The 13,202-nt window shown below is 40.0% G+C and overlaps 1 protein-coding gene across 3 annotated transcripts; it reads left to right on the forward strand.

Moving 5' to 3' along the window:
* Window positions 1-92: 92 nt before the first annotated feature.
* On the forward strand, window positions 93-12,646 carry BNIP3 (BCL2 interacting protein 3). 3 transcript variants are annotated; one of them, XM_019482909.2, is made up of 7 exons: window positions 112-196; window positions 552-2,256; window positions 3,895-4,078; window positions 4,896-4,980; window positions 7,668-7,774; window positions 7,891-8,040; window positions 10,017-12,646. In XM_019482909.2, exons 2-7 carry the CDS (start codon window positions 2,187-2,189, stop codon window positions 10,066-10,068), a joined length of 648 nt encoding a protein of 215 aa, XP_019338454.1. In that variant the 5' UTR covers window positions 112-196; window positions 552-2,186; the 3' UTR covers window positions 10,069-12,646. The 3 variants fall into 3 exon arrangements, with proteins under 3 accessions (XP_006265078.1, XP_019338454.1, XP_019338453.1); XM_006265016.4 differs by lacking the exon at window positions 552-2,256 and having other exon boundaries at window positions 93-196; XM_019482908.2 differs by lacking the exons at window positions 112-196; window positions 552-2,256 and adding an exon at window positions 291-489.
* The last annotated feature ends 556 nt before the right edge of the window (window positions 12,647-13,202 follow it).

Raw genomic sequence — 13,202 nt, forward strand, 5'->3', positions numbered from 1 at the left:
ATACTGATTACCCGCCGGGCGCTAGGACCCAGCGTTCCCGCAAGCACCTTCGTCACCGCGCGCAGGGGGTGGAATCTTGCGGCGCCCAATCAGGAGGGGCCGCCCCCTGACGTCAGCGTCCAGGCCACAGGAGCTGTTCCCCCAACAACAACAACAGCCGCCGCCGCCGCGATGTCGCAGGACGAGAACCTGCAGGGTGAGCGCGGGGCCGCCCTCGGGAGCGCCCACCCCCGCAAGCGGCGGGGCGGGGCGGGGCAGGGAGGGGGCCTGGGGCAGCTGGGCGCCCCTCGCCGCCCTGCTCCGTTATGTGCTGCGTGAGCGAGGGGCAGCGGCGGCAAGGGGGGCTGGGCTGGACACGAGGAAGCGCTCTCCCCGGGGGGGCGGAAAGTGCTGGGCCGGGCTGCGCCATCTCCATCCCTGGGGCAGGCTCTGCCAGCCTGCGAGGGAGAAGCCACGCTTTTCTCCTCGAAAGGAGAGCCCGTGTTGAAGGTGTGTTGATCCACGTTTGAAATGTGTTCGTGACCCTTTCGGATATTTTTTGCAACCCACAGGTTGAGAAATGCTGGCTTAGATGAGGCTGGCTGGTTTCCAACTCTCATTTTCTGTGGCTTCTCGGCAGTTATGCAAGGCTGCCTGTACAGGAAGCAATCGTCTCCCTTCTGCCTGAGAGCTGGGGGTTTGGCAGTTTCTTAAACTTGATGGTGGGCAGTAGCCATCCTCTGTCACGCGTGCACAGACCGGATCCAGGCCTCGCAGGGGATTTGAGAGCACCTTTGTGGAGGAGTCCTGAACGCCCCTTTTTTTGCTGTTTTGGGTCTGTTCCCAGATACTCTGATCCCAGAAGCAGTTCGGTCTGAATCGCAATGGTCAACACGTGAGAGAAATGGCTTGTGAGGGACAGTTTCAAGGGAGTTGAGACGCACCGGCCAGTGATCATACCTAGTGTTAATAAGGGGACCCTAGTCCCGGACCATGACTCAGTTTCCCTGCTCCCCACTGAGCTGGCCAAGAGATCCTTTTCTCAGAGGAGTGGGTGCAAATAGAGAAATCTGCACCTGAGCTGTATAAAAACCCTCTGCACAGGCAGAAACACGGGAATCGGGAAATTACCTCAAACGGCAAATAGGTTGAGAACCACTGGTCTGGAGGAACTTGCTTTGGCTTCTCCAGATAAAGGAAAGACCTACATTAACACTTCTAAAGCAGAGCTTGATCATGTCTTCTTGGGTAGAAGATGGAGCTCTTGGACTTGGTTGTAACTGGGGGTGCTTGGCACTTTCACCTAGGGGCTGCTAAAATGGAGCTCCTAGCTGATATAAACAAGAGGAAACAGAGAAATACTTTTGATTTCCACTTGTTTTGGGTGGCCCTAACAGTTACTGTTGTACTTCCTAGCGATTACTGGTATACAGAAATACTTTTACAGTTTAGAATCAATCACAAGAACACTTAATTATCACTGCTTGTTTTTAATTTGCATAAGTATTCTGACACTGCTCTGAGTCTGAGAAATTGAGTAGCCATTTGCAATTAGAGCTAAAATGTGAAGTAATTACCATTGAGAGAAACCAGATGACCTGTTTGGGTATTAGCTTAGCATTAAGATTGTGTTCTTGATGTTTGGAATGCTTAAAAAAATAATTGAAGATAATTAGTCTACAAAAAGACTGTCACTTTGTTTGCAATAGTAAATACTGTCAACAGATGCTGTCAGCTTTATATCTAAATGATCTAATAATAATCACATCATTGAGTATGAGGATTAATTAACCTATAACTCAATTTTTGGCACAACTTGGACATTTTGACAGTTGATCAAAAATGTTTATGACTCCCCCCCCCCAAAAAATGTTTTGACATGTAATTATGGCACTTTCTCTAGTATGACCAGAGTATGCACATATTGTTTGTACTGTTTGATGGTTGCTTATGGGGAATTGGCCAGCTCACTGTCAAATGACTTTCTCTTGTCCTTACACAGAAATCATAAGAATAGATTTTTTCTGTTTTTAATAGTTAAATAGTTCAGCTGAAGCATTCATATCTGCATATAAATAGAGGAGCAGAATGTGAACTGGGGCTGGAGGAGGCACTGGAGAATGGGAGCCAAAAGATATGCTCAAATGTGCTGAAAGTACATGAGCTAAGGCCACAGTCAGGGTAGAGCTACTTTAACCTACACATTGATGATAACTCCTGAAAACTTCAGGATTTCCTGGCTACCTGCAATTGCAGAGGAAAGAACAAAAGTCAAAGGTAGGAGAGCCAATCAGAAAGATGGAAAGAGTCAGTAACTGAGACAAAGTGACCCTCCCCTCCCCCTACCATTGGCAATATTGTCATCCCAAATTATTTACATGCTAAGAATTTTGTGGATTTCCAACTTCTGGAGGAAAGTTGCTAAAACCATCTCTTGGTCATCTACAATGCAACTGGTTGGGTTGGCTTCTTGCTGTTATCTGTTGAACTTTCAATTTATTCAAAATACAGCTATCAAATTCTCTCCCAAGTTGCTGGGTTGGCTCTTCCTGTTTTGAATTCTACAAAAGCTGCTCTTTTATTCCTCCTGGTTTCATTTCTTCCTGATCAGTGTCACACTCTGTCTGGACCTCTCTCAACTGTTCCTTATTTTCTTTTCCTAGCCCTAATTTTAAATGAGTGAAGAATGGTTCTTTCCTCACTTATCCCTCACAGCATGGTTGCTGTCTTCCCCCTTGTGTTTACCTATTGTAAACCTAGCTAATTCAGAGGAGGAGAACCATGTTATCTCTATCTTTACTATTATAAATTTCTGTTTGTATATAAATAAAAATGAGTTCCATTGACATGTATATGATACAATATTGCTGTAATTCATTAAAGCAATTTTACAAATGTGGAATCAAACCCAAGTCTGTCTACAGAGTGGTTGGGTGGTAGTTTTTATTGAAAACACTTTGAGAAGACAAAGCAACATATCATGTGATTGTTAGCTGATCATAAATATTTTTATGTAGCAATAGATGATGAAAGTTGCCAGGTACCCTATATTACCTTGCAGTGACATTAATGAAAACTGATATTTTTATGAAAAAGTTAAATGCAAACACTTCACTAATAGGGTTGCAATCCTAAAATACCATGAATAAATTAAGAGTTACTGCTACATGACCGTGTTTTTTTTACTTTTGTCTGCATTGAGCCATGAAGTTACATACAGTGGAATATCCCATAGAATGCAAACAAACTTCTGCACTTGACTATGGAAAAAGACATTGTATTGGCAAGCTTTTCCCATGAATCAGATATGCATGATGTGTCAGCTTACTAACAACATCGCTTAAGTCACTAGACATTCTTCGAGTTTCTTAGCTGGAACATTAATGGCACTGTGCCCATACTTCACTGTACGTTTGATCATCACATGAAAATGTTACCCTGAGGAGAGTGAACAGTTTAGTACTTTATGTTCCCTTTGTACAGAGCCACTTGCTCACAAATGTGCATTAACTATTAAAAATCATAACATGCAAAAAATATCAAGACCTGATCCAAACTGCATTTAAATCAATTGGAAGATTGAATTCAGTAGGTTTTTGGCTTAATATTTTTGCAGATGAGTGACAAAAATAGGTAACCATATAAATATCAGTGTATTTTCTGCTGGAAAATACGTTCAGATACATTTAAAAAAATACTTTACTCAAAGGGTTAAAATTGTATCCTGCTGGAAGGCCTGTTAGGATAGAGTTTTATTATTGACCTGTAGTAACCTGCAGATTAAGTCTAGTCACACCTGAGAAGGCAGGAGCAAAGCTGTTAGACTTGTAGTTGTCATGCGAGAATCTGGCTGCTTAGCCTTCAATATTTATCTCTGTAGCTTATTACAGTTTTGTTTTTAATTATGCCAAGCAGGATCCTGGGTGGAACTGCACTTCAGCAGCAATGGGAATGGCAATAGTAACACTATCCAACCAACCAATCAAGAACAAGTACCAGCCTCTCTTTCTATTTACAATGGTGACATGGAGAAAATTCTCTTAGATGCCCAGCATGAATCTGGAAGGAGCAGTTCAAGAGAGAGCTCACGTTGTGACAGGTAAATAAATACATTATTACAAGGGATTACTGTAAGGCACTTTTCCAAGTGTATTTATATGTTAGAGACAGACCTGTATAAACATATAGCTGTATTTACATCTGTATGTAAACACAGATGTATAAAAAGTCCACAATGAACAGATATTTTTTAATGGGTACAAACTGGAACACAGTATGGCAGGAATTGGCAGTCTACTACCTGTGGGCCAGATCCAGGCACAGAGCCATTGGATCGTCTGCAGGCTTGGCAGACTGCCCATGCCATGGGCAGGGAGAAGTGGCAGCGGCAGCAGTGACTGAGTCCTAGCTCATGCTTACTACAGACCTAAACCAGATTAGTCCAGGCTGCCACTGCAAAAGGTTGCTGACTGGTGCTGTATGAGATAGTAGTCCATCCAGAAACTATGAAGAAATGATAAAGGGAAGGGCCATAGAAGATTTCCTACACCTTGCAAGGGTGGCTTCTCAGGCTGGGGCTCACTGACTTTGCAGGGGAAGGACATCAGTTGCACTTTGCACTGATGCATTATTTAATGACAAAACTCCTATTTAGTAAAAAGGAGTGTGATGCTTTCACAGCCTGGAGAAGTGTGTGATGGCTGCCATCCTAAATGGTCAAGCAATGGCAGTGCCATTCTGGCAGAATAGCGGTCATGCCTACAGTATGCTCTTGCTGCCCATGCTGTGACAGCTTATAAGAAGAATCTGCAGCTGTGCAGCAGACATTGCTTGTTAACTTTTAGTTCACCCTATAGATGCTACCGGCACAGATAATTTAACGAGACCATTTTCTATTTGTGCTTCTCTTTATAAAGCCCTCCTCGGTCCCAGACACCTCATGACATTAACAAAGCTTCTGAGATGGAGAGTCACAGCAGTGGAGAAAAGAGTAGCTCTCAGGTAAAAGCTTGCTTATTCTGTGATTGTCACAGTTGGAAGACTAGCATTGGAAAATACAAGACTGAGCCTGGAAAAACTAAAACAGCTGAGTAACTTTATACTAGGCAGTAATCCCTTTGAGTCTGTGCAAGATCGTGCTCCTTGTAGGGACAGTTCTGCATCACTGATTTGCATAGGCATTTTGTAGACATATGAGAAGGGATTTTCAAAGAGGCCTAAAGGATTGAAGTCCTCAAACCTATTAAAGATTTTGTGATGCAAACATGGAAGACAATATACGTAGGCATACTGCTAGTCACTAATGTCACGTAGAAATCTTCCAAGTGCAGAGGTTTTGTCCTGTTCTTGTGATTGTCAGCCCTATGTATTTCACAGATTCAGATAATTAGGGGTAGTTTTGTTTTTAAATAACAGCTCACAATGAGTGAATTTCAAATTTTAAAAAACTATTGCATTTCTCAAAGTCTTTGCTTCTGTCTAGCAGACATTCTAGCCTCAAAGGTACATTTTAGAAGCAACAAAGTGGTATTTAGCTATGTGATTCCTATTCATTGGAAATGAGAATTTATGTTCTTGCATATTGCTTTGATAATTTACCCCTTATTCTTTGAACCATTTTTGCATATTACTGTTATATTTGTGAAGAGTGCTAGGAACTAGAAGATTAAGATGAAAAGGGATTTATATAATAAAGAGTCATGTTTTGATTCTACTTCTTCATATTTAAGTCTGTTTATTGTTACATTGCTATAAGGAGGCTAGAATCATAGGTCTCCACAGCTTTGGTTTTTTTACTATTTATTTTGTGGAAAAAAATCTCTGTGAAGTAGTTCTTAGATAAGTGTGAGTGCTTCAGTGGAGACAGATATGTTTGGACCTGCAGTATTTTTGTCCTGTTGTCAAGTGGCAGTGGATGAAGAGTCTTGGAGATCGGTTCTCTACAACAGAAATCGGTGATGCAGAGTTGAGACAAATTTTTATGCGATACTCTCTGAAAAGTTGGCTGAAGTGACTTACATTACACAGGAACCCTTGAGAAGTGGCAGCAGATAGAGTTCCTTAGGGCAGCATTCTGTTATTTTAACCATGTTATCTTAAGCCTTTCTTTTCCTGTATTCCCATCACATTCCTTTCACACCTTGTATCTTCAGCAACAAATAAAGCACAGATCATAAAGACACCTTTCCTTTCCTTCTGCATCTCTAGATTCATCCATCCTGTGCAGTAGCAAGAGGCAGGAAACATTTGAAAAACTAGGCCCTCATCATGTAATAATGCCATATCATGGGGAAGCAAACACAAACACAACCTTCGTTTCCTAACTTTTGCATGCCTGACTTCGCAAACATTATGTTCTTTTAACAGTTAATGGATATGTAATTTCCTAAAAAAGCAAGCTGAAAGAGAAAGTTCCATATGCTATATCATATCAACGCCCATGTGGGAAAGCAGCCCTGCTGAAACTTTTGGCTTTGCCATGCAAGCCATGGGTACATGAGCTAATCTAGTAACCAGTAGCAGTAGTAGGATGCCATTCTGTGTACAGACCCAGCATTAAGGGGCTTGAAATATTTTGCCTAGAGTTTCACTGATATTTACTGACAGAAGAGGAATGATGACATTCAGAAATCTTGGGTTCCATTTCAAGATCTGGAGGATGCTGTGGTCTCATACTTAGAGACTTGTTCTCTGCATGTTCAGGTTCTTCTTTTCTCCTCTGTCCAAGGCTCCACTGTTTAGATTCCTCATCTTGGCTCTGTCTTTTTTTCCCCCCAAATAGTCTCAGTTTCTACCTCCCTCTTGCTGGTCCCTGTATTTTCTCCCACCTGGCTTTCAGTTGTACACTGAAGTTCTTTCATTCCAGTGGCCCTCAGTTTCCCTTCCTGGCCTCCATCCAGTGTAGTTCTCCTGCCACGTATTGTCACCTCTGCATCCCATAAGGCAGCTTCCACTATGTCTCAACCTAGTAGGAGACATTTGGGGAACAGGAGACACAAGACCCCTGCTTTCAGTACTGATACTCTCCCAAGATCTACCATAGCACTTAGCAGCATTAGTAGGGAAATCCAACTCATTCCTCCCTGCCTGTAACATGTTCAGCATGGATGGAATCTGAGGAAACTTTAGCTGCTGAACTTTCTATTAAGTTTCCATCTGAGCATGTGTGAACTGAGTTTTATTCATAAACGTTTATCTTGGTCAGATATCAATTGGCAAAAGGCACATCCCTGATGAAAAGATCTCACTTCTGTTCAGTTTCAAGACTCTACTTCAGAGCAGGGCAGTGCCAGACTTTTTTCTTTCAAGTCACCAGAACTTTTTTAACACAGGGAAGAAAGATGCATTTTTCCTTGGCTTTGTTTTCAGAAGTAGCAGAATCACTTAGACTGAAGTTTTCTAACGAGGATCCAGCCTGAGGCAGATACTTGATATAAAAGGAAGCGATAGACTGTAAGGTTTTTGGAACACATGAACACTACATGCACATTGGGGAATTAGCATGGGGGAATAGATGGTAGGGCTGAATTGTGAAGGTATCATGTGAGCTGACATTACTTAGACAATGCTAGATTGTTAGCAGAAAACAGTTCAGAAAGTTGCTTCAGTTACTAGAAGGGTGGTTTTTGTCAGTTGCAAAGTCCTAGAACAGTCCAATGCACTGTTTTGAGGATGATTTTCTGTTTTAGTCTGAAGAAGATTTTCTTGAAAGAAGGAGAGAAGTAGAAAGACTCTTGAAGAAAAATTCAGATTGGATATGGGATTGGTCCAGCAGGCCTGAGAACATCCCACCAAAGTGAGTGTCCTTAGCATTAGCAACAAACTGCTTTTAACTAGTGCTTTTATTTTCTTAGAGAGAAATATTTTATTTATTTATTAAATGTTTGTTCTTCCTCTCCTCCCCCAAACTAGGGAATTCCTCTTTAAACACCCTCGTCGAACTGCCACTCTCAGCATGAGAAACACCAGTGTGATGAAGAAAGGGGGCATATTCTCAGCGGAGTTTTTAAAGATTTTCCTTCCATCTCTGTTTCTCTCTCACTTGCTTGCTGTAGGTCTGGGGTAAGTTTTTTAATTTAAAAATTGACCTCTCTGAACAGTGTCATTCTAGTTTCTCAATCTTAATTTAAACAGTACAGTTCTTTCAACATAGATCTACAGTGACCAGTCAGTCAGTAATTGATACCCACTAATTTAGACCTATTTTATTGCAGGAGAAAAAGCAGAATATGACCAAAGATCATCAGTGGCATGATTTATTTTGTTTCCTATCTGTTTGCTTGTACCACTGCTGTATAAATCAATTTCCTTATGCTTTTCTCATTCCTGCTTAGAAATACGTCAGACACTGGAGTTAGGAGTTGTACATACATGTATGCTACTCTGTTCTGTTTTAAAGGGTGAATTTTATACTGCCGATTTAAGAATCATGTGATCTTATCCAACAGTGGGGTTGTTTTTCAGCACTGGGCTGAATCGTCCTTCCCACTACCTACAAGAGAAACTACAAAGAAGAGATCAGCCTTCACTCATTCCAGTTAGGCTGAGGTTTGCCTTTAGGGTCCGTTTCCTAAGCCTGTCAGATTCCTAAGGGTCAATACAGAGGTCCAGGAGTCTGTGAGAGAGCCAGGCCCATCCATAATGAGGCTCCATGCACTAGTAACAACTCCAGCAACTATACAGGAGCAGCTCTGTAAAGGGAAAGATGCTATTCTGGACTATCAAGTCTTTCTCTGCAGGGCTAATAGGGAGGACCCGTCTGCATTTCCCAGCAGTCCCTCTTATCTTCTCCCCCCAGCCCAGTTCTAGGGGGCAGAGAAGGGAGTGCCATATATTTTGGGGAGAGAGTATTTTAAATAACTCAGCAAAGTAAAACTTGTTTCTTGTACAAGGTGACAGGCCTTCATTTTATCTCACGTCACTAAATTAGCAAGGAAATTAAATGAGCTGCCCCCCTGCAAAACTGTTGAACATGGCATCACAGCTAGACTCAGTAACAAGTGTGCCAGTGCTTCTGATACTATTTTAAGAATTCTTTACCTGACAGTATTTCCCTTCCCTCCCTCAGTTCAGATATGCAACACAGTACTTATGGTGAGATTGAACCACTGTATCCCTTTGAAATTAAGGGACAAGGCTTCTAGAGCTCTGTAGGTACAGATTAGCCATCCTGTCCAAATCCTAGATCTCATTCATTACTTTATTCCTAATCTTAAATATATGTTGAAACTTAACATAAAATTAGTCCATAGAGTTCATTGTATAAATTGAAATAAAACATGGCTGTGTTAACTGCATGAGACTTGATAGGAAAAATCTAGTACATGTCTTTTACAAAAAGAGAGGGGAATCCTTACACTGCCCATACTTCTTACTTGGCTTTTTAGCATTGCTGTGACCTTGGAACTTTCTAGCCAAAGGAAGGACAGACTACTAGAAAAAACAAATCACATCTTGCAGCTTTATAAAATGTTAAGTTTAACGGAGGTCAAAATGATAGTCTCTCGGAGTGGTCACTTCTTTAGAATGAGGAAGGCAAACAAATATAAGAAAGATAATCTGGAACAGCAGTGAAAAAATACTTTGAAAAATGAATTATCAAACACTAAAAAGTGTCTCGGGTAGACGTTAGAAGTGAGATGCTTAGAAGCAAATGAGAACATTTGGATAACAACACCGGGGGAGGGAAAACTGTATTTTAATAACTAACTTTACATAGCTTCAGAAGCTCTTTCTGATCTTTGTCTTAATTCTCTCTGATTTTTCTACTATTGAAATTGAATGGGCTTGGCCGGCACTGAAGAACTACTCTACATCTTAAAATCAAGGGTTCATTACAGGACAAAGCTATGCAAAGACATAAACAGCTGAAATCTGGGGTTTTAAATGCAAACTGTTTTGCAGTCTTAATTCTAGCAGGCACTATTGCTCTCACCATAAATTACATAACCTGATGAGGAAAATATTATTCTTGACATACTATACATTCTTTTAAAAATGAAATGCAACACTCACTGACAAATATTTTTCTACTCAAGGATTTACATTGGAAGACGTTTGACAACCACAACTTCAACCAGCACATTTTAAAAGGATGGTGAAATTCAGTCTCAAAGCAGCAGGGATACCCATCTGGGAATACAAAACAGTGAATCACAGAAACTTCTGAATTTGCAAAGGTTACATGACCTGTGTGCATTTGTTTTGTAAAATGTTGTGTTCCTAGTTTAGTAGTAGAGTGGGAGAAGAGACACTAAAACCAAGCTATTATAAATAGTTTTTTGGATCAATTCATAAAGCATGCTTCAGACTGATTAACATCTACTGTAATGTAGAGGGAGGCATTGTTGAAAATTGAAGAACTCAGTGTTAAGAACAGATGAAACCTTAGCTTTTATATATCGTACAGATTGTGATGTAGCTAATCATCCATCCAAAGTACTGTTTCTTTATACTCTGTAAAAAGTAAATATCGCCATTATTAAAGTAATCATGACAATCGGGGGTTAGTCCAAAAGCTGTGGCATTACATACAATATTTTGGAGAATGTTGGTGCTTCATTTGAGGAGAGACACATCATTTACTTAACATGTCATTTGTCTATTTTACAGAAAACAGACATGAAATGTTAAGACGCATTAGATGCTCAGCTTCTGTAAATTTTAAAGTTTAAATTTTAAAATGAATTTTAAATTGCAAAGTTTACAGTCTGGTCCACAACAAGTCTGTATTAAAATTTGGACCTTCGTGCCTAATGAATCATTTCCTTTTTCAGTTGCTGTTCTCATTTTCAAATTAATTAAAATTCCCGTTGCTGTGTCTTCTTGCAGAATACAGCTTTTTTTATTTTCAATTTATGAAAAAAAGGAAACAATCTGTTTCCCTTTTCAGGTGGTTTTGTTCCTATATGGATCCAAAGCAGGCAGTATGTTTGTTTCTGTGTTTATTTGTACTTACAAAACCCATTTTAATTCAGGTGTTTTATCTTCATTTAGTGAAATGGACAAAAATAATCTTTGCCATATCCTTTGGAGGTTTTATGTATTTAAATAAAGTGTTTTCTTGTGGATTCAGAATGGGTTCACCATCTTCTTTTTCCCCAGTGTTGAAAAATAATTTCTGAAGGTTAGAGATTAAGAGGCACTATTTCACTGTCAGGGTAGCTAGGATCTGGAACCAACTTCCTAAGGAAGTGGTCCTCGCTCCTACCTTGGGTAAATGAAAAAAGAGGTTAGATGATTACCTGTCTGGGGTCATGTGATACCAGCGTGTGCTCCAACCAGTGGCGGGGGGTTAGACTAGATGATCTATTCAGGTCCCTTCTGACCCCTAACTACTATGAAACTATGAAAGCTGAATCTTTGATAGAGTCAAGGTTATTTTTATGGTATGTGCTGTTCTTTTAAATACTTTGCAGATATTTACATCTAATTAATTAGTATTGGAAAAAAAATAAGTCAAATTTATAATCATAGAAAATAAGGGTTGGAAGGGACCTCAGGAGGTCATCTAGTCCAACCCCCATAATGTAGAATGAACACACGCTGTCTGAACCAGCACAGTACACGTTGCTTTCATCTGTTTGCAGTATCATCATTTAAAAATAAATTTGTTTTTTTACTTTTGGTTTTATCACTTTTGGGGGAAGTCAGGACTTTTTTTGTACTTGGAATGGAACTGAAATTAATATGGCTTTTTGTAATGCCTCCATTTATGATTAACAGTGAGCACCCTATACTATAATAGTTTTCATGCTGTACCCTTGATGGGGTATCACAGCTAGGGGAATAGTCTACTGCTGCAAAGCAAAACAGTGATATTAAACCCCTGGGCCAAATTCTGCAGTTACACACATACTTAACCTTCCTTATGAGTAGTCTGTTCGAGGTCATTGGAACTCTTCAACTATATGAAGTTAAGCACGTGCAGTACTAGGAGGATGAGGGCGTAATGTTGTACTGAATTTCTTTATATTTTATTAATCTTCTCAACAGGAGATTCATCAGATTTATTTGGCTTCTATAAATAACCTTTTCCATCAAATAGTAAATCTTTGAAAATAGATACAACTGAGAACCTAAAACCTGACACGATTTAATTATTAAAACCCCAATTGAGGTTTTTGAAAGGGAGTACCAGTACCTCTAAAGTTCATTCCAAAGCCAAAGTTAGGGTAGAATTAAACCACTTCTTTTTATTACCCTGACTTACTGAGGATACTCAAAAATCAATGCACTTTTGTGTAATAACTTAGCACCAATTATTTTGGGTACTTTTAAAGGAAGAGTAAGCCAATAAATTTCTTATTGGCTTAGACAGCATCAAATAAACCTATATCTTGCAACGGTACTTTTACTTGTAGCCCCAGTCAGCTTGCATGAATGTATGTACATATTGAATTTTATGTAGCTGGGATTCTTAAAAAACACTTTTCCAGTGGTGTTAGATTAACAGTTCTTGATTTGCTTTCATGTTAAAAAATGTAGTGCATTAAAGTTCCTTGTATTTAAATAGATTCTGACCTAATTAGAGTGATATTTTTAAAAAGTTTAACAGGTGTTGTTGAATGCATTTTCTGGTACCGCAGAAGTAACATTCAGTTAAATACTGTTATTATGTATTGATTGTATGAAAGCACCAGCCATTAATAAAAAGTGAGGCAATGTATTTTGCTTCTTTCTCTTATTTCATAACAGCAGCAAAGAAAACCCCTCTACAGAAGAATATATTGATGTGGTAGCCTGCTGCTTGTGAATGGAAAATGTCAGTCTGTAAGTCTTACAGTAGAATAAGTGTGGTTGAAAATCCCTTTAGCTCAACTGTTGCCAAACTGAGTTCAGGCTCTGGCAACCCAAGGCAGTGTTGGATTCTGTGCCACAGGGGTGCTTATAACTAAAAGGAACAAAAAGTAATCAGTACACACATGGCACCTCCAGTTTTTGCTTTTTTTCTTGCTTCACTTCCACATCCTTTTTACTCCTAGATTAAGAGCAGTTTCAGGTGTAAACTACATCTGATTCATTAAGACCAGTGGTTCTCAGGATTTTTAGCACTCCTCCATAATTTCTTTATTTACTGGTTAAGAACCACTTTTGAACAGTCTGAGCTTACCTACCTTGTCAGATAGCCTAATGCAAGCAGGAGCACCCCCTTGCCTGGAAGACCCAAGAATCAGGGGCCTGGATCTGCATCCCAAACTCCTGGCAGGGAGAGGGGTCAGGAT

This window comes from Alligator mississippiensis, chromosome 6, assembly GCF_030867095.1.
Source record: "Alligator mississippiensis isolate rAllMis1 chromosome 6, rAllMis1, whole genome shotgun sequence".
NCBI classification, from domain to species: domain Eukaryota; kingdom Metazoa; phylum Chordata; order Crocodylia; family Alligatoridae; genus Alligator; species Alligator mississippiensis.

Coding starts and splice junctions, on each gene's coding strand:
- BNIP3 (XM_019482908.2), top strand. CDS start 306: ATGTGCTGCGTGAGCGAGGGGCAGCGGCGGCAAGGGGGGCTGGGCTGG. Junction 490..3,894: donor AAGGAGAGCCCGTGTTGAAG/GTGTGTTGATCC, acceptor TATGCCAAGCAG/GATCCTGGGTGGAACTGCAC. Junction 4,981..7,667: donor GAGAAAAGAGTAGCTCTCAG/GTAAAAGCTTGC, acceptor TTTCTGTTTTAG/TCTGAAGAAGATTTTCTTGA.